General features: G+C 39.3%; 1 protein-coding gene across 2 annotated transcripts in view; it reads right to left on the bottom strand.

Moving 5' to 3' along the window:
* drd2a (dopamine receptor D2a) overlaps positions 1-20,191 on the bottom strand; it is a 114,911-nt gene that overhangs the window by 85,057 nt on the left and 9,663 nt on the right. For both annotated transcript variants that reach the window (XR_007425335.1, XM_022675103.2), the window contains exon 2: positions 12,199-12,509. Coding sequence is in view for 1 of the 2 variants with exons in the window: in XM_022675103.2 (XP_022530824.2) it covers positions 12,199-12,477 (279 nt within the window). In the remaining variant the exon portion in view is untranslated. The remainder of the gene's footprint in view (positions 1-12,198; positions 12,510-20,191) is intronic.

Here is a 20,191-nt window from a genome sequence, read left to right as displayed (position 1 = left end):
GCTGCTGCTGCTCCTGCGCCGCTCTGTTTGTCGGTTTTGGGTATTTATTTCCAAGGGCGATAGTTTGCCGACTGTTGGCTGTTAATTTTGACCCTCGCCCCTGGATCTGCCTCTCAGTTCTGTACGAAATGATCGGTGGTGATCGCGTGCGTTTCATTACTTTTTATTTTCTCTGAAATTATTAATAAATACATTGTGACCGTGAAGTGTGATCACGATCCTCATTTAAGTTGTTCTTTCTGCACTCCGATCATGTCATTGCTCAATTTAATTACCTGGCAATCAGTAATTATAAATTTATTTCATAACTGGTAACAAACTTTCTCTCTACAAAAAATGATTGATGCCAATTAATAAGGAACGTCGTAATAGTCAGATTATCCGAGTTCGTTTTCTAATCCAGCTATATGCTTACTCCTCAAAGGCATTGCAAAAAATCCTCTTCCTCAATTTAATATAGCTTGCCATTTACAGAAATAAATCTAATTTACAAGTCTGATATATTCTCCCTATGTTTCCACTGCATACGGCAGCTTTTATGGATTTAAGCGCACAGGCATTTCACGAGCGCGCGCCGACAATATTTCTTTGATCAGTTCAATGCCTCACGCTGTCTGATTTAAGCTCTACTCCTTCCTTCATTACTGTTTTCACGAAACATTCTGTTGCAGATAACAGGGCCCTGTTTTACAATTAAAATGCTAAAAGTGCACTCCGATTTTTGTCTTTACACTTCTGGGGCTAGCTATCTGCTTTCACGCTCTTCTAAACTTTATGCGCCTCTGTTTGGTTTTACCTAATAGCTACCCTATGGCGAAACAGTGGTCAGATTTCACCTGTCAAATGTCAGTTAGGAAACGCTGACCATCTCCATCCTGCTACGCTGGTCGCTCTCTTTAGGAACGACGCAGCCACATCCTCAGCGAAGCTGACGTCACCATCTTGCTACTTGAGAGACGGGTAATTTCAGCACACCTGTCACACATTAGACCAGAACTGGACCTACTGCTGAACGCTCAGCAAGCTCATTCAACACTGTCTAAGTAAGTATTATTTATAAGCAAACACTGGAGGCGGTGGAAGTACTACATACTTTAGAGTATGTTAATTTGTGCATCAATCTGGCGATTTAAATGATCTATTATACATCAACATTTGCTTTTGTTTCAATGCTTCACTAACAGTATTAACCAGTATTAAAACGATCTGTGATGCTCTCCCAACACTGCTGATTATCACATGTCTATACCTATAGCTTAATGCATTATGGCCCGTGGTCATTTACATCAACACATGCCAGGAGACAATCTCCTCTTTATCTTGGGCTCACAGCCCAGACGACATGACATGAGGATTATTGCATGTTACTAACAGCATGTTTTTTCAGGGGTCGAACCCCGCGCTTGTCAGGCGCAACGCCCAAGCGTTTTACAGGGCGCGCAGCCCGTTACTAACAGCAACGCATGCTTTGGGGGCGGTCCCCGCGCATGATGGGCTCGATGCCCAACCTAGATGCATGTTTTGGCCATGGCCCTCACTAACAGCAACACATGCTTTGATTGGGCTCGACGCCCTCGTGTATGAATGTAGGGCCCGCGGCCCGTACGTTTGGGGGCGCACCCCTCGCCTAACACCATTTTCTTCTTGCTAACGTCTCTTCCTTCTTCCCCTTCTTCACTCCTCTGTCACACAACTTCCCTTTGATCTCCTTTAGGCCCTGTATTAAGTTTTTCTACCTTCTATTATTTCTGAACTTTACTATTTAAGCTGCTTTAGACAAAAGCGTCTGCAAAATGTTATGTATTGATCGGATGAATGCAGAATTAATGAAAGAATGAAAGAAATGAATGTTTGAATGTAGGCACATGGCCTGTATGTTTGGGGGCATTCCCTGCGCATGCTCTGATGAATAGATAACTGAATGAATATGTAATGATCTAATGAATAAATGAATGAGTGAAGGGCTCGCCGCCCGTACGCTTCGGGGGTGCACCCCACTTGGGCTCGTAGCAGGCGAATGTATGAGTGAAGGGCATCGGCCCATACTAACAGCATGGAAAGTTGGCGCAATGCAAGCGCATCACTGGACACTACACTCACGTTAACTCTGCTTGTTACTGCACAGGTCACCCACATTTAGATACATCAAGCATGTGCTCACTTAACACAATCCACGAGTTAAATGCTAATAAACTCACTCATGCATGGGGATATCCAAGGTATAAAAGGAAATGCTTCACTGTCCACAGTCACCGGTGCTAAAGAGCTATCATTTAAAAGTACGGTATCGTTTATTATTATGCTGATTATTAATCAAACGTTTCTTTTATTACAGGATGTAGGATAAAGTAAAGATCTACCGGTGGGTATATATATATATATATTAATTCTTTCACTTTTGGGGTTGGCTCCGCCCCTGTCTCCAATGTACGACAGGATCTGCAGAGCCCAGATGTATCAAGTCCTGGGCCGATGACGGGGCCTACGCCAAAGACCCTACTAGAAGACTGTTTCAATATAACCTCTTCATATATGTATCTTTGTTTTGCTAAATATGTTAAAACATTAAATCGTGCAACTGACAACATTTCTTCCGGAGTCGTAATAGTAGAAATGAGTCTATTAGCAAAGTTGCAGGACAAGCTAACCAATCAGATTCATGATTTTCACTACTGGGGCGGGGCCATAGCTGTCTAACCCCTTCTTGTCGTTCTGATGTGTCACGTCCTCGCTATGTTTCCCTGTGTTTTTCCCCGTTTCCCAGTGTGTTTCTCCTGTAATTTTCCGTCACGTGTCAGTTATTTGTAGCTCCGCCCTTTCCCCAGGTGTTCATTGTTTCAGGTTAGTATAAATAGTACCTGTTAGTCTATGTTTGCGGTCGGTCTTTGCACCCTCCACTGTTGTCTGTCTCGCCGCGTTTACGTTACTGCTTATTCCTCGTTCATTGTATTTACTCGCTATTGTTTATTTCTAGTCTGTTATTTGTCATGTTATTTCCTTGTTTAGTATTTATTCTCGTATTTATCCCTGTATATATCCCTAGCCCTATTTTGTTATTATCTGTTTTACGTTACTCCCTGTTTGTTTGTTTATGTACATACAGTGCCCTCCATAATTATTGGCACCCCTGGTTAAGATGTGTTCTTTAGCTTCTCATAAATTGAGTTTTGTTCAAAATAATATAGGACCATGATGGGAAAAAAAAAGTAAAGTCCAACCTTTAACTCAAGTAAATTTTAAGGGGGAAATAAAATCCCTGACTAAGAAATAATTATTCTTCATAAAATCACCTGTTCCACAATTATTGGCACCCCTAACAATTCTTAGGAAATAAATTTAATAAAAGTATTTCTGTCACTTCTACAGTAGTTTACGAAGTTGATCAGAGTATGTAGGAACATTTAATTAGTAATTCACAACTTCCTGTTTCCCTGGGGTATAAATATGACGTGACACAGAGGCCATTTATCTTCAACATGGGAAAGACAAAGGAACATACCATTCAAGTGAGGCAGATGTGTGTTGACCTTCACAAGTCAGGCAATGGCTACAAGAAAATCGCTACTCGCCTACACCTGTCCATATCTACTGTCAGAGGAATTATTAAGAAGTTTAAAACAACTGGAACAGTGGTAAACAAGCCTGGACGAGGACGCAAGTTTATTTTGCCACCACGTACAGTGAGGAGGATGATAAGAGAAATAAAAAGTTCTCCAAAGCTCACTGTTACAGAATTGCAACAAATGGTAGCTTCTTGGGGTCACAAAGTCTCCAAAACAACCATCAGGCGCTATCTACATGCCAACAAGCTGTTTGGGAGGCATGCACGGAAGAAACCATTTCTCACTCACAATCATAAACGCAAACGTTTGGAGTTTGCTAAGCGGTACTGGGACTTCAACTGGGACCGTGTGCTTTGGTCAGATGAAACAAAGATAGAGCTTTTTGGCAACAAATGCTCTAAGTGGGTCTGGCGTAACACAAGAGCTGAGTATGCAGAAAAGCACCTCATGCCCACTGTGAAATACGGCGGGGGATCAGTGATGCTGTGGGCCTGTTTCTCTTCTAAAGGCCCTGGGAACCTTGTTAGGGTGCATGGCATCATGAATGCTCTAAAATACCAGGACATTTTAAAACAAAATCTGGTGGCTTCTGCCCGAAAGCTGAAGATGGGTCGTCACTGGGTCTTTCAGCAAGATAATGACCCTAAACATGTGGCCAAATCTACACAGAAATGGTTCACCGCACACAGAATCAAGCTCCTCCCATGGCCATCTCAGTCCCCAGACCTCAACCCCATTGAAAACCTGTGGGGTGAGCTGAAGAGGAGAGTGCAGAGGAGAGGACCCAGGTCGTTGGATGATTTAGAGAGAATGTGCAAAGAGGAATGGTCAAAGATCCCTCTTTCTGTATTCTCCCATCTTGTGAAACATTACAGGAGAAGATTAGGTGCTGTTTTGTTGGCAAAAGGGGGTTGTACAAAGTATTAACATCAGGGGTGCTAATAATTGTGGCACACATGATTTGATGTTAAATAATTATTTCTTAATGTGGGATTTTTTTCCTACTGAATAAATTCACTTGAGTTAAAGGTTGTATTTTACTCTTTTTTTCCATCGTGGTCCTATATTATTTTGAACAAAACTCAATTTATGAGAAGCTAAAGAACACATCTTAACCAGGGGTGCCAATAATTATGGAGGGCACTGTATATATATATTCGTTATTCCCCTGTTTGTTTGTTTGTTTATCAGTTATTTATTAAAGTCTGTCTTTGCCGCTTTTACATCCGCCTCCCGTCTGCACCCTTACGTTACATGATGAAGGGGCTACACGTTGATTAGTTCAATAGCTAGCGAACTATAATGTAATTACAATGGTAAATGAGACAGATATTGTGTCATATTATATTAAAATGCCTTTTTAAAGGCTGTCCTTCAGTGTGAAACTAATTCACTATAATAACAGGCTAGGTGAGTTTTTGTGTGTACTTAATGTTTTGGCTGCTCTGGCATCTTGTAGGCATACAACAAATGAGTGATATTTGTTGGCCGGCTGTACTTGTAGGAAAATGAAGCATTGATTTTGTAGTTTGTAGCTGTTGTATTTTTGTGCTGTTCATGTGCATTAAGCTCATATAACTAAGTCGAGACTTATGTCGAGAATATGTATTTCTAATATAAATATATGTGTAGGTCGGGTGGGTGTTGCAGAAGGGGTACCCATTATATTAACTGCACGCTACTGGTATTTATAGCCCTTGAACTTTTCCACATTTTGTCACCTTACAACCACAAACCTAAATGTATTTTATTGCGATTTTAAGTGATTAACAAACAAAAAATATATATATTGCATAAGTGGGTAACACTTTTCAACATTAAGTGTTGACTGACTAACATGAATAAGACATGAGGTAATACATTAACAATGCTTAGGTAATGTTAATTAAACACGGAACTACAGCATTAATTAATGTTATTTTTACATTAACTAACAATAGAAGTAAAGCATTTGTTAAGATGAACAATAAATAAATAAATCATACACTTCATTAATAATAATGTTAACTTGTCACACCTGGCGCTGTAGGCGCTTCTGTCTCTCCCACAATCAGCTCTACCTGCAATCTGCAGCCTCCGGACTCCATTGCCCAGGATGCACCTCACACTGAAACTACACTGACTCATGATCACATGACACATCACATGCTTCTACCAGGAAGTCGGTCCCCAGAATACTAGGCCTCATAGCCTATAAAAGGGGCTCATTTTGCACCTGTGCTCCGCCGAGTATTGATGGTATTTTTCCTCATACAACGCGTTTCTTTTGCCTATTTTTGTATCTCTTGTTTTTTGACCTTGCTTTGTTCACCGACTCTGATTTTTGCCTGCCCTTTGATATTGCCTGCCTGTGTTTGACCTCTGGACTGTTTCTACTCTGGTATGTTGTATCCCTTCTGCTGTTGTTCGCCCCTGTTGATACATTTCTGTCTGACTATCCCTTTGTCTGCTACTTTATTTAATAAAGTCACGTTTTCTCTGCATCAGCGCGTGTCTGAGTCCTGTCCAGCCATGACATAACTAATGTTCGGTAAACAAGTAACAACTGCACTTGTAATTTGCTTATATGCTGCAGCTATGCATACAGTCATTGTTAAATATTTATTAATTAAATATTAGTTATAAATATACTTTGCTGTGATAAAACGTATGCAGTGGTATACGCTGTCACGTCCTGGCCCTGTTTCTTGCATGTCCTTATGTCTCTGTGTGTTATCCCCACGTGCTCCTCTGTGTCTCTTCCCTAGTAATTTTCCATCACGTGTGTCCCATTTGTAGCTCCGCCCCTTACCCCAGGTGTTCGTGTTTAGTTTGTGTTTCCTGTTTGTATATATAGTCTTCCTGTGGCACGTTGTCCTCGTCGGTCTTTGCACTGACCACTGTTGTTTTGTCTCTCCGCGTTTCATAGTTTTTCATAGCCCTTTTCCTAGTTTGGTGTTTATCTTCTTGTTTATTCCTGTTTATTTCTAGTTCCTTGTCTATTTCCCTGTTTTGTTTCGTTTATCCTATTTGATTTTTTTTTTAGTATCTTGTTTATTTCATTTGTTCTCCTTGTTCAGTTTAGTTTTTGTTAGTCTTGATTCAGTTATTAGTTTGTTTTCCCTCCATTAGCCTCCCTGTTTGTTTATTTATTTTCTATATAGTTTGTTTAGGTTTATGTTGTTTCACTCGTATGTTTTGGTTTGTTTCTTTGTTCTTTGTTTATTTGTTTGTTATTTATTTAATCAATTATTTTTTATTACCTGTGTTCACGTCCGCCTCTACGTCTCCCTGCCTGCATTTGCCTTTACATTAGAGTCACTGCAGAGTTGGTGCAGAGACTCTAATGTAAAGGCACCTCGCGTATGGATTCGGTCTGTAATTTGATCAGAAATCAGAAAGTCTCAGTGTCACACAGGGGAGGCTTCTCTCCTGCAGCTTCTGGTCCAAAATAAACAGTGTGAACCGCAGAACAGCTAATAATGGATATACTGTATCTCACAGAGCCTCGATCCACCACACATATTCTCCAATGCACTCTGAAGATATTCAGGTTTCAACTACAACAAGTATCATCAGTGTATCGCTGTGAGGATTTAGAATGTACAGTGGGTACGTAATAAATTAGAACTGCACGATATATATCGTTTAAAGATCGTCACCGTGATGTGTGCATGCACAATCATCATGTTGCAATGTTTAGATTCTTGACACAAGAAGTAGATACACAGCGCTGTCTCTGTGTCTGTGTGAGTGACAGGCTGCTGCTGCCTGAGAAGTGTCCACATGGTTGGGCACATGCTTATAAACGTTAGCACATGTGGAAAGCTGTGCAACTCAGTTCAGCACAGTTTAGCAGCACAGATATTACCAGTTACTGCTGAATTCACACTTTTAATCCCAGAAAAACAAACGCTCTTATTAAACTTTTAAAAAGCCGTTTAAATGCCTGATTAAAGGGACGGGTTCCTCGGGTTTTGAGGGCTTTTAAGACTCAGCCCTTGATTGGTCCGGGCGTGAGACAGAGAGCGCGCGGGTGGGGGTGGGGCTGGTGACATCATGGACCCTACGTTGTTTAATATTGCCATACATTTTGTAGAAAAAAAAGTTTGCAATGTAAAATTTTTCCAATATCATGTATTGTGAAAGCCCTAACAGAAATGTCGTATTTTTGCACATTTATGAGTATTTATACCCTTTGCTTTGACACTTTGCCTTAAAACACATGAAGGACTCCCAGACTGAATTATTTACTGTTTTTCGTGGTCTCTGAACTCTTTTCGTGGTCCTCCGGTAATTTTAGTCCCGTCCAGGACTGACATCTCTATGTTTCATCTTCTCATGTTTAATAAAATAGATATTTGTGCACTGCTAAAGTTATATTTTTACAATATTTTTCAAAAACGTACCACTGATAAACTAATCCCGTCCGGATAGGGCTGTAGAAGAGCTATATGTAACTAGATTCAATATTTGGCGATGAGCTGAGAAAACAGAGGGTTATTTATACTAAAACAGACCAGGTGTAAGCAATCAGAAGCCGGGAGAGCATGAACACTGTAGCGTCAGAAAGGTCTGGTGTGTGTGCATGCTGGGAATTGGAGTCTTTTTGTATCATTCACTATTTAGTCAACGACAGGATACTGTTGTTCTTTCTATGTATGTGTAAAAGCTGCTTATTTATGGTATTTACCACCTAATTCAGGGGTGGCCCAACTATAGCCCGCGGGCCATTTTCTTTTTTGGAGAAGTATTTTAGAAATAGAATGAAAGTTGGCTCGCTGTTAAGCAGGTTTTTATAATGTGAGATTCAAAGTTTGAACGCTAGGTGTCAGAAACGGGCCAAAGAGTCTAAAAGCAGAGAGAGTGCGCATTTCTAGCGTAGAAAAACGGGGCAAGAGTCTAAAAGTGGAGAGGGTGCGCATTTCTAGCGCAGAAAAACGGGGTAAAGAGTCTAAAAGCGGAGAGGGTGCACATTTCTAGCGCAGAAAAACGGGGCAAAGAGTCTAAAAGCGGAGAGGGTGCACATTTCTAGCGCAGAAAAACGTGCCAAAGAGTCTAAAAGCGGAGAGGGTGCGCATTTCTAGCGCAGAAAAACGGGCCAAAGAGTCTAAAAGTGGAGAGGGTGCGCATTTCTAGCGCATAAAAACAGGGCAAAGAATCTAAAAGCGGAGAGAGTGCGCATTTCTAGCGCAGAAAAACGGGCCAAAGAGTCTAAAAGCGGAGAGAGTGCGCATTTCTAGCGCAGAAAAATGGGGTAAAGAGTCTAAAAGCGGAGAGGGTGTGCATTTCTAGCGCAGAAAAACTGGACAAAGAGTCTAAAAGTGGAGAGGGTGCGCATTTCTAGCGCAGAAAAACGGGGCAAAGAGTCTAAAAGCGGAGAGAGTGCGCATTTCTAGCGCAGAAAAACGGGCCAAAGAGTCTAAAAGTGGAGAGGGTGCGCATTTCTAGCGCAAAAAAACGGGGCAAAGAGTCTAAAAGCGGAGAGAGTGCGCATTTCTAGCACAGAAAAACGGGGTAAAGAGTCTAAAAGCGGAGAGAGTGTGCATTTCTAGCGCAGAAAAACGGGGCAAAGAGTCTAAAAGCAGAGAGAGTGCACATTTCTAGTGCAGAAAAATGGGGCAAAGAGTCTAAAAGCGGAGAGAGTGCGCATTTCTAGTGCAGAAAAATGGGCCAAAGAGTCTAAAAGTGGAGAGGGTGCGCATTTCTAGCGCAAAAAAAACGGGGCAAAGAGTCTAAAAGCGGAGAGAGTGCGCATTTCTAGCACAGAAAAACGGGGTAAAGAGTCTAAAAGCGGAGAGAGTGTGCATTTCTAGCGCAGAAAAACGGGGCAAAGAGTCTAAAAGCAGAGAGAGTGCACATTTCTAGTGCAGAAAAATGGGGCAAAGAGTCTAAAAGCGGAGAGAGTGCGCATTTCTAGTGCAGAAAAATGGGGCAAAGAGTCTAAAAGTGGAGAGAGTGCGCATTTCTAGCGCAGAAAAACGGGGCAAAGAGTCTAAAAGCGGAGAGAGTGCGCATTTCTAGCGCAGAAAAACGGGCCAAAGAGTCTAAAAGTTGCCGTGATTAAGGAGTTTAATATTAGGAGACATCATGAAATGAAACATCAATTTAAAAAATCTTAGTTTACACAACACTGTCAAAGATAGCTAAATATAATAAGTCAAGTAAAATGGTGTGTAAATGAAATAATCAGGAAAAAGTATTATTTAAAGTGGTATATTTCATTATTTGTTTTATTACAGAGTCTGTGGCCCCTGACTTCAAATATATTTCTCCTTCTGGCCCCCAACAAAAAAAGTTTGGACACCCCTGACCTAATTAATAAACTCTTTTTAAGCTTTTTTTTTTTAATAAAGAAGTCTTATTTTAAAGTGGTACCAAGGTGTACTATTGGCTGTACAATAATTAGGACAGTATATTCAGTATTTGGACATCAATGAAAAATGTGTTAAACTACTCCTACAGTATATATAATATAATCCAGTGTCTGAAAGCATCACTCTCTCTGTTATTCTTCTGTTCTGAGGCCGGACAGACTGACAGTGTTTCCAGACATGTGAGTGAATATGTTATGCAGTGGCGCTGCTTGTTTTTAATGGAATATTGACTGAGGCTTTGTTCATAATCTGCTGTCATTTACAAAAGCAGCAGCAGCACACAAAATGAAGAAATGTCTCGTCTCATAAAAAGAAACGGTTTGAAAAGCTTTCATTTTCCACCTGTGAGAGAGAGCTGTCTGATTCTCAGCGGCTCTTCTATACAGATACAAAAACATCAGTAAAATGTGTTTTATATATTTTATGCATTGAGTTATACTGTATATTGTCATGTATTGAGTACGCGAGAGTAATCTCTCTCTGCAGTTTCCTTTTGATTGCAATTCTTTAGGGAACACATTATGAACATTTTATAATTTCAAGAAAGTATGAGCAGAATCAAATAATTATCATTATTTATATGTTTTAAACATTTATTACAATTTGTTTTAATTAATATGATGATAATAATGGACGTAGCTACAATATAGTCACAATTCATATATTTTACATTTTTATATGTTTTACATATGTACACATAAAACATGCATGCATGTATTCATTGTATCATTTCTTATTATTCTTATTTGACTTTACTTTTACTATTATCTTTTTATTTATTTTATATTTGATATTTTTTATTACTTTTTGTGTCAACTAGTTTTTTATGGTCTTTTAGAATTTTCTATTTGACATATATATTTTATTCATATGAAATTTTGGAAATATTTAATGTTGATTTAAAATTAGTATTTTGTTTTTGTTCCATATTATTTCTAATTTCTTATTAAATGTTTTCAATCCCTTTGATGTTGAAAATGCTCAGCAACACAGTAAATGAGGGTCACCCTCAATGTTTTCCCGAGTGAAAATCAAGTTTGATTAACATAAAAATCAGTCGATTGCTCTTTATTTTGATGACTCTCTGTTGGTGTATTGTAAATGATCATCTTTTATTAATTTTTTTTTATAAATAAAATTATAAATATCAATGCACTGATGAAATAAAAGTTTAATATATTATTTCTGTGATAGTTTGAATTGTTATATTAAAAATACAGGATTTATTTCACACCAAAAGTGATCAATGATCCAACATATAATACAATTAATAATTAATATTTGGTAGATATAACCTAAAACTCTAAATCACAGGTAATGGAATTTTACAATAAATCAAACAAAACTCTAAATTATCTGTAGAAGATATTAAATCTAACCCCGAAACTAAACCTAATTCTCTCCTTTACAACTCAAAACTAAAACTATAAACCCAATCCTAACTTCAACTTTTAAAACTGTTAAAATTTTAACCTTAAATTTAATTCAAACCTAATGCAAAACTAAAATCCGATCTCAATCTCAGCCCAAACCTAATCTAACCTAAAATCTACAACCCAATTCTAAAGTTAATGTTAAAGATAAAACCTAATCTGAATTGTAAACCCAATCCTAAAGCTAACTTTAAACATAAAACCAAATCTGAATCTTAAACCAAATCCTAAAGCGAACTTCAAACACAAAACCAAATTTAAATCTTAAACCCAATCCTAAAGATTAAACACACCAAATCCTAAAAACGTAAACTTAAACTTAAAATCAAATATGAATCTTAAGCCCAAACCTAAAGCTAACTTTAAACATTAAAACCAAATCTGAATCTTAAAACCAATTCTAAAGCTAAATTTAACTTAAAACCAAATCTAAATCTTAAACTCAATCCTAACCTTATCATTATCCAAAAACCCTAATCTGAATCTTAAACCCAATCCTAAATCTAACATTAAACATAAAACCAAATTTGAATCTTAAACCAAATCTTTAAATTACCTTTAAATTAACTCATTCAAGTCTTTCACCCTTAAGTCATAACTTCAATTTACTTCAAAAACTAATTCAAATCTTAAACCCAATCCCAACTTTAACTTCAACCAAACTCTAATTTTAACTGATACTAATTTTAATCTAAATCTTAAACCCTGTTTTTACCTCTCAGCCTCATGATATAATGGAAAAAAATAATTATAACCATTAATCTAACCCTAACCTTCAATCCAAAACCTAATCTAAATCTTCATCCCATTCCTAATTTTAATCTTAAACTGGATGTTAAAACTCACCTCGAGATACACCACCCACGGCATCACCAGCGTCGCCACCAGCAGGTCAGCTACGGCCAGGCTGACGATCAGGTAGTTGGTGGTGGTCTGCAGGGCTTTCTCTCTGGACACGGCCATGCAGACCAGCACGTTTCCGAAGACGATGACGAAGATGAGCAGGGTGAGGAGCATGGCGTAGTAATTATACTGGTGCTTCCTGCCTCCGTCTGTAGCGTTGAAGCCGTCGAGGCCATTTTCCAAGAAGCTCTGGTTATAGGCATAATCTCTGAAGGTTTCCATCAGCTGAGAGGAAACAAGACCCAGAAGAGGCCCTGAAAACACAGAGAGAAGATGTTTTTATATGAGATCACATGATAAACGGGGATGCTAGGAATATTCTGCAATCTAAATTAAAGTGGGGGTCCGAATTATTTTGTTTCTAAACTGAAAGCCGAAGCATTCCTGAGGGGAGAAGGGATAAAATATTGTGTTTAATGGTACCAACAATGGTACGTACGTCACACGTACAGCCTCTAAAAGAGGATCTGGCTCAGTTTTACTGAACGCGAGCGGCTGGTGGAGCAATGGAGACTTCAGAAGAGGAAACTCAGAGCTCAGTGGCTCATTCACTCATAGTAAAACCAAAGAAACGAAGGAGTGAAGTTTCTGACTGAGCTCTCTCTCTCTTCATCACACCCACTCAGTTTACAATGATTCTTCTGCATGCTCGGTGCAATTACCCACTCCTACCAGAGAGGGCACTAAATCCCAAAACTTTAGCTTTAAGGTTTTCATCGTATCATAATGTATATGTACAGGGGTTGGACAATGAAACTGAAACACCTGGATTTAGAGCACAATAATTGATTGTGGTGACGGACAGTTCTGGTGGAAACAGTAGAGTTGAGGTGCACATTGAATTCTGCGTGATTTGATCAGCCGTGGTTTTATGTTTTTGGATACAATCCGGGTTAGCGCCCGAACATCCCTTTCAGACAGCTTCCTCTTACAGCGTCCACAGTTAATCCTGTTGGATGTGGTTGGTGCTTCTTGGTGGTATGCTGACGTTACCCTGGATACCGTGGCTCTTGATGCATCACAAAGACTTGCTGTCTTGGTCACAGATGCTCCAGCAAGACGTGCACCAACAATTTGTCCTCTTTTGAACTCTTTTGTGTCTGGTGTACCTGTGGCAGACTGGGGTTCAATTCTAAATTCTTCTACCATTCAAATATAAGTCACTCTGCACACAAACCAGTCAATGTGATGTGATGTGTGGCAAGTAATTATTGCATCCAGCTGGCTAAGCGCTGCCTCTGTGATCGGGAGATTGCTGGTTCGAATCCTGTTCATGTAGATTGCCATCAGCTGCAGGAGCCCTGAGAGAGCATAATTGTCCTCTCTGTGGGTGGGTACAGACAGTAGATGGCGCTCTTCCTTTTTTCCCCCTCATCACTCCTAGGGTGATGTGGATCAGCACAAGGCTGCATCTGTGAGCTGATGTATCAGAACCGAGTCGCTGCACTTTTTTCTGTGCATTAGCGCTGTGATGCTATTTATTCAGCAAAAGTTAGAAAAGAGGCGGAGCCTGACTTCACATGTGTTAGAGGAGGTGCGTGCTAGTCTTGTTAACCCTCTCGGTGTTGGGGAGGGGGGGGGGGGGCAACAGTAGTGATAGGAGGAGTCCTAATGAGTGGGTTGGGTATTAACCTTGTAGATTGGGAAGAAAATGGGAAATAAAATTTTTTAAAAAGTAATTATTTCATAAAGAAACCCCTCTTATTGCCTTATTATTAATATTGTTAAGAGTGTAAAATATAGCACACTGTCGAAATAATCAATCTCCATTTTCCTTAAGTATCTACAGCCGCCGCTCCCAGGCTTTGTTCTGTCTCGCTTCATTTCTCTGTTTATGGAAGACTGGCTCTCACATGTTCTTCTCATTGTTCTTTCTAAGCTTGTTTGAGCTGTGCATGTACCTTAACTAACTGGGACAGAAGTCTCCCCCCCGCCGACTGTGCTCCCTGTACCATGTCCAAGAAACACAGGCGAAAACACAGCTCCCTCGTTCCTCGCACCATATGCTGAATAACAAACAGAGCAAAGAGCAGAGAGAGCCTGGCTGCTTCCTAAACGCCTCAATAAAGCCCTGAACACTGAACACCGTCTGAATACAGGTTTATTAAACAGTGCGGCTTTAGTTAATATTCAGCACACACTTATGGATCCTGTGCAGTCAAGCAAAATCACTACATTTGTGAGCTCAGCAATTATTATCTTTATAATTAAGAAATGGAAGGTGGAAAATTGCAGGAGAGTGAACTCACAAACTCACTTCCAGCTTTAATGCGTGATTAAAATAGCACACGGAAAATAAATGCATTTATTTCATTTCAGCATATTAAGCTGGGCTTCAACAATCATTTTCTGCTGAATTATTGAGACAAACAATATAATCATGATCCATATTTAGTAATTTAGCTATTGCCTCATAAGACCTCATTTTCTCTTTGCTATTTGGGCTAATTAGTGTCTGATTAGTGTAAAAACTAAACTAAAAATAATTATCTTATTACATGATGTAGTTTCTGCTGAAAAAATGATGTCCACATATGTGGACTTTAGGATTATATTTCAATAAAACAGAAATTAAATTTTGATAGAAAGCTTAATTGTGTGCCTAAACACAGCAGCATTTGTTTTGCAGCCTGAGTGCAAAAGAAAAGTAGAAACAACAATTTTTGAACAAAATCGAAACAGTGACATTTAAACTCCTCTGCCACCACTAGGTGACAGTATAATGGCCTCATAAGTGGACACCAGGCCCTTGTAGAGCAAAATTTAGTGTTGCGGTCAAGACAACCCAAGACAAATGTGATGTCCTCAAAAAGGTTCTAGGAGGATAGCCTACATTTTCAGCAATGAAAATAAATAGAGCAGCATTAGCATTAGCTGCTAACCTCACTAAGAGTTATCTCCTTTGCTGTTCAGAGGGGAGTATATCAGACTGTAGTCTGCGTGTTTACTGTGTTAAAACTGTGTTATCGCCCTGTCTTACCGGAACACTCAAGGTTCCTCAGAGTAGTGCTGTCAGGCGGCTTTAGCCACTAACATCAACTAGTGATAACAGTTAGCTGCTAATGCTAATGCTGCTTTAACTGTACCGCGGAGCTCACCTACTGTCGCACAGAGCTTTTTAACTGTACCGCAGAGCTCAGATACTGTCACGCGGAGCTTTTTAACTGTACTGCAGAGCTCTTTAACTCCGCGGGACAGGAGGTGAGTGTCGCGAGACAGCAGCAACAGGACAGGGAAAGTTTTTGTTCTTACTGCCTCTCCCTATTAGGCTACAGAGTGTCGTGTTAAGGTGTTTGTTGTTGCGCCGCTAAAGTATGGAGGACGAAGAAAAAGAAATCCAACCGATTTGAAAGAATCCAAAAAAAATCTAATCGTGAACCAAAGAATCGATTCTGAATTGAATTGTGGTATTCCCAAAGATTCACAGCCCTATTACTTAGCTTAGCTGAATAAGAAGGAATACCCCTGTTCCTTACTAGTGTCGCATAATGAGTCTTATAATCCATTGTGCCTTATTTATGAAAATAGACGTTCATTGATAATGCACACTATAATCTGGTGCATTATCACAGCACCAGTTTTCTATAATGCTGTACTCAGACCGTGTCTAATCGTCTTATATTATACTCAAGCATGAATTTCCCTCTTTCCTCACTTAACTGCTGACCTGTGACTATACTGTGCTTAATGGTCTGAGCCAGAGCATCATCACAATACAGCGATTAGTGTTGAAGAAAAGTGCCTCTTCTTCACTGCTGTGTTCATTTAAAAGCACAAACACATCCTTAATGTCACTGTAACCCACTCTTTCCCTTAGTTTGTTTTAATGTGAAATGTTCAGGACTTTTAATGTATTTTTCAGATACTTTTCCTCTTACTGGTCAGACTTATTGTGCAGTGTTTTAGTTCAGAGGGAGGACAGAAACTGCACTGTGTATGAAAACATTGATTTAATTGCCTTAAGTGACTATTGCGCATGCGCACATCAAGATTCAAGATTCAAGATTTTTTTGTCACGTCACAGAGTACAGGTGTACGGTAGTAAAAGAGTAAGTGCAGGTAAGGAATGAGTTGAGTGGGAAGTTTAGGGGGCAAAATTATTTATAATATGGGAAAGTCTGATAGATGCAGTGTAAAGTAAATTAAAGTAAGGTGCAGGGTGCATAGTTTGTATGGGTGTCATTGGGATGATTGGGCAGAACACTGTTCTACTGGCTGTTCAGCAGCCTGGTTGCCTGGGGGAAGAAACTGTTTGGAACCGGCTGGTTCTGGGCTTCAAGCTTCTGAGCCTCCTTCCACTCGGCAGATGTGAGAACAGGGAATGGCTTGGATGGGACGCGTCCTTCATGATGCTTTTGGCATTACCTCAGGCAGCAGTTGTTGTATAAATCCAAAAGGTTTGGGAGCTGAACCCCAGTGATGTACATCATGTTGACGATGCTTAAACAATATATCGTGCAGCCTTATTTTCTACTTTTTACATGGTGCTACTTTCACTTTCACATTCTACATGTGTAGAGAACTGTGTGTTACCCTGGACTTGGAAGGATACATCAGTTGTGTCCTCAAAATGCCCTGAAAGTAGGTTGCATCTCTTGGCCGTCTACAAAGAATCCTTCACTCTGGAAAGGTCTTCTAAGCTTTGAAATGCAGCCCAGGTGTGAACTGAGCCGAGTTCACCTGAGCCGTGTCTGAGCCGCCACTTCAAGAGTCTCGGACACGATGCAGAGCGATCACGTTAGCCAGATGGATTAAACACTGGAGGAAAACAAGCTCAGGAAAAGCACAGTTCACCCAGTGTGTGTACACTCTTAAAGAACAGCCACAACCGGAATAAAAGTGGCCTTACACTGAACCCATTTACAGTGACAGCTAAAAAAGAAAACAATAAAAAGCCCCATGCAAAAAACTTTTATGCTACTTCTCTTGAACTTTCTATCTTTAAGACTTAATAGATAAAAAACAACAGATACATCTTTTTTTTAAAAGTCTCATTCCATCGTTTTTTCATTCATTTTAAAATGTCTAGCATACCTGTCAAGTCTCCCGTTTTGGCCGGGAAACTACCGTATTTTACTCCTCTTTCCCGCCGTCCTCCCGTATTAGTATTTTCCCGTAAATTTCCCGTAGTTTATTAGAATAAAAAAATATATATTATTGAGGATACAGGGCACTGACCGCTCGGTGTCTCTTAACCAATCGTGGAGCCGGTTCAAGGAGAAAGTCCCGCCTTTCAGGAGAAACAGCCAATCAGCTTGCAAGGAGGGTCAGTGTGGGGAAGCCCCGCCCTCCTCGCTGTGAGTTCAGGCAGCTAGTCGGAGCTGCTGATGTTAAAACATACATGCAGCGATTTTTCTTAAAGAAAGGTAACGGTAGTCTAATCATGGAAACTGTGAGATTTTTCTGATAGCTGCTTAAAAAGACTCCGAAATAAAACACACAGATTAAACCTTTTAAAATAAAAAAGATTACAGCTTGTGACTCAGTTTAACTAGAAATGTGGAGAGGACCGAAATTAACTGAACTGATCAGGGGTGGAGTGATCAAAAGGAAGAAGTATTAATTAAAAATTATTGTGTAGGTCCCTTAGGACTATTTTTTACTGATGGAATATATCTGGTCCATGTCCTTTTAGTAAAAGCTCATAATACCATTTTTAGGTCACCAACAGTCATTTTGCAGAATTTGTGCACTCTTTGTTCAATTTTAAATCCATTAAATAAATAAAAAATATATCATATAAAAGAGTGCATTTATTACAAAAAAGACATGAAATCTTAAATAAAAAAAAGATATAGAAAAGGGTTTTTAATTTGGCTGTATTAAAAGAATGACATATGTAGGAATGTCCACAACATGTTCAGATTCTGATAATCTAATTGTAGTGTGTAAATGGTTCACATGTGGTTATTTTAGATTTTTTGTAAACCTGTTTTAAAATGTAAGAGATACTGAACCTTCGTTGGGCTGGTGGGACGGCTTTAAGCGGACAGAGGAAAATATCCCTTATTTTTAAATCTAAAACTTGACAGGTATGGTCTAGTTGTGGTCTGAATGAATGAATGCTGTGAACGAATGTTTCTGTATAACCCTGCTTTAGTTCACTGGATAAGTGGTCTCTGAAGAAGGACAGGATTTCAGATCTTGCTCATGAATATTCATACATGCAAACATATCGATTCTGATTGGCTAACATTTGCATTGCAGCAAAGAACGCTACCTGCCTTTACTTCCCCACAGTCAATTTTTCAGCTCTAAAAGTCAAAGGACAAAATTATTTTTTTGAGTGCTGAGTGCTAGCAAAGTTAACCCTTAAACTTCCCTTAACGTCAGAGTTTCTGCGTCGATAGCTTTTTTTAGCTAAACTAAAGCTACTAAACTCTTACCTCAGACTTGATAACTCGTTACTTGGGCAGTTTCACCATGTTAAAGCCCCAGAGTCTATATACTCTCTATATCATAAAATCTGATGCTAACAGCACCCGCTTTGACTGGTGTTCTGTCAAATTGTGCTACCTTGTCAAACTGTGCTTCCCTAGTGTATATTTAAGGTCTTGGTAAAACGCAGAATCAACCGGAGATCCAATTTAAACCTGTAGTTACTTATACAAGATAGCTCATTTTAACTAGCTGGTTTAAACAGAGCTGTAAGCTCTTTACCTAAGGAGACAGTGTCTGTGAGTTAGATTAGATGGAATTAGACACTAAGCACATTGGACTGTTTTGCAATTAAAACATATGGGAATCAGTGGGGCTACACATCATAGTGCAATCAGCCAACAGAAGCAGTAAACCTGTGGTAGATTCACGTTTGAGAGACGAGTCACTGAGTTACTAAAAATCACAGCAAAAGACCATGAAACTGTTCAAGAGTTTTTATGCCACACTAGTGCACAAAGTTATGCTACATTAAGTCCTACAACTCTGGAGAAAAAAATAAGAGACCACTTAATAAGTTTATTTAATTTTACCAAATTTAAAACCTCTGGAACCTCTAAACTGCTTAAATTTTGGCACCAGGAGTGGCGGCATAAAGTTATCTATCCAAAAGCAGTGTGTAAGACTGGTGGAGGAAAACATGATTCCAAGATGCATGAAAACTGTGATTAAAAACCAGAGTTATTCTATTAAATATTGATTTCTGAACTCTTAAAACTTTATGAATATGAACTTGTTTATTTGCATTATTTGAGGTCTGAAAGCTCTGCATCTTTCATGCTCTAAATGACAATACTTTTATTTGGAATTTAGGAGAAATGTTGTCTGTAGTTTATAGAATAAAACAACAATGTTCATTTTACTCAAACATAAACCTATAAATAAAGCAAAATTAGAGAAACTAATTCAGAAAATGAAGTGATCTCTTCATTTTTTCCACTTTTAAACTGTATGCATTTCTATTTTTAGGGCTGGAGAATATACATATAAGACATTTATTTAGGTAAAACAACAGGCAGTTTCCTCCGTGTGGAAACCGACTCGTGTAATCCACTCCCGACATTTAGCCGAGGGTGAGAAACGCAGCTCTACATTAGAGTCAGATCTCTTCAACCACACCGAAAAGATCCAAAGGCTCTGCCTGCAGGCAAAAGCCCTGAACTCATCTTCACTCTCTGTCTTACATGAAAGACATCTTTACGCTCTGTAGACACAATTATGAGAATGAGCTGCATGCATCCATTCACATAATAAATTGATCTGTCAGTTTATAGATGCTCTTCACCCGTACAGCACACAGGGAGATAAGTGAACCACAGTGATTTCCACAAAGATGCAAATAGAAAACAGAAGCTTCTGCTTTGTGCTGAGATGATCATGATAATGCGAAAACTTGGCTCCCTAGGCAAAGCTATCTATATGTCTTCAATGCATTTAAACTCGCAGACAATGATCTTGGTGTTTTTCAGACTCTCGCTGAGTTTAGTCCGCTGACAGC

This window comes from Astyanax mexicanus, chromosome 18 (assembly GCF_023375975.1).
Source record: "Astyanax mexicanus isolate ESR-SI-001 chromosome 18, AstMex3_surface, whole genome shotgun sequence".
Classification (NCBI taxonomy): Eukaryota; Metazoa; Chordata; class Actinopteri; order Characiformes; family Acestrorhamphidae; genus Astyanax; species Astyanax mexicanus.
The sequence above is the reverse complement of the archived record's forward strand: the minus strand, read 5'-3'. Positions and strand labels throughout refer to the sequence as shown.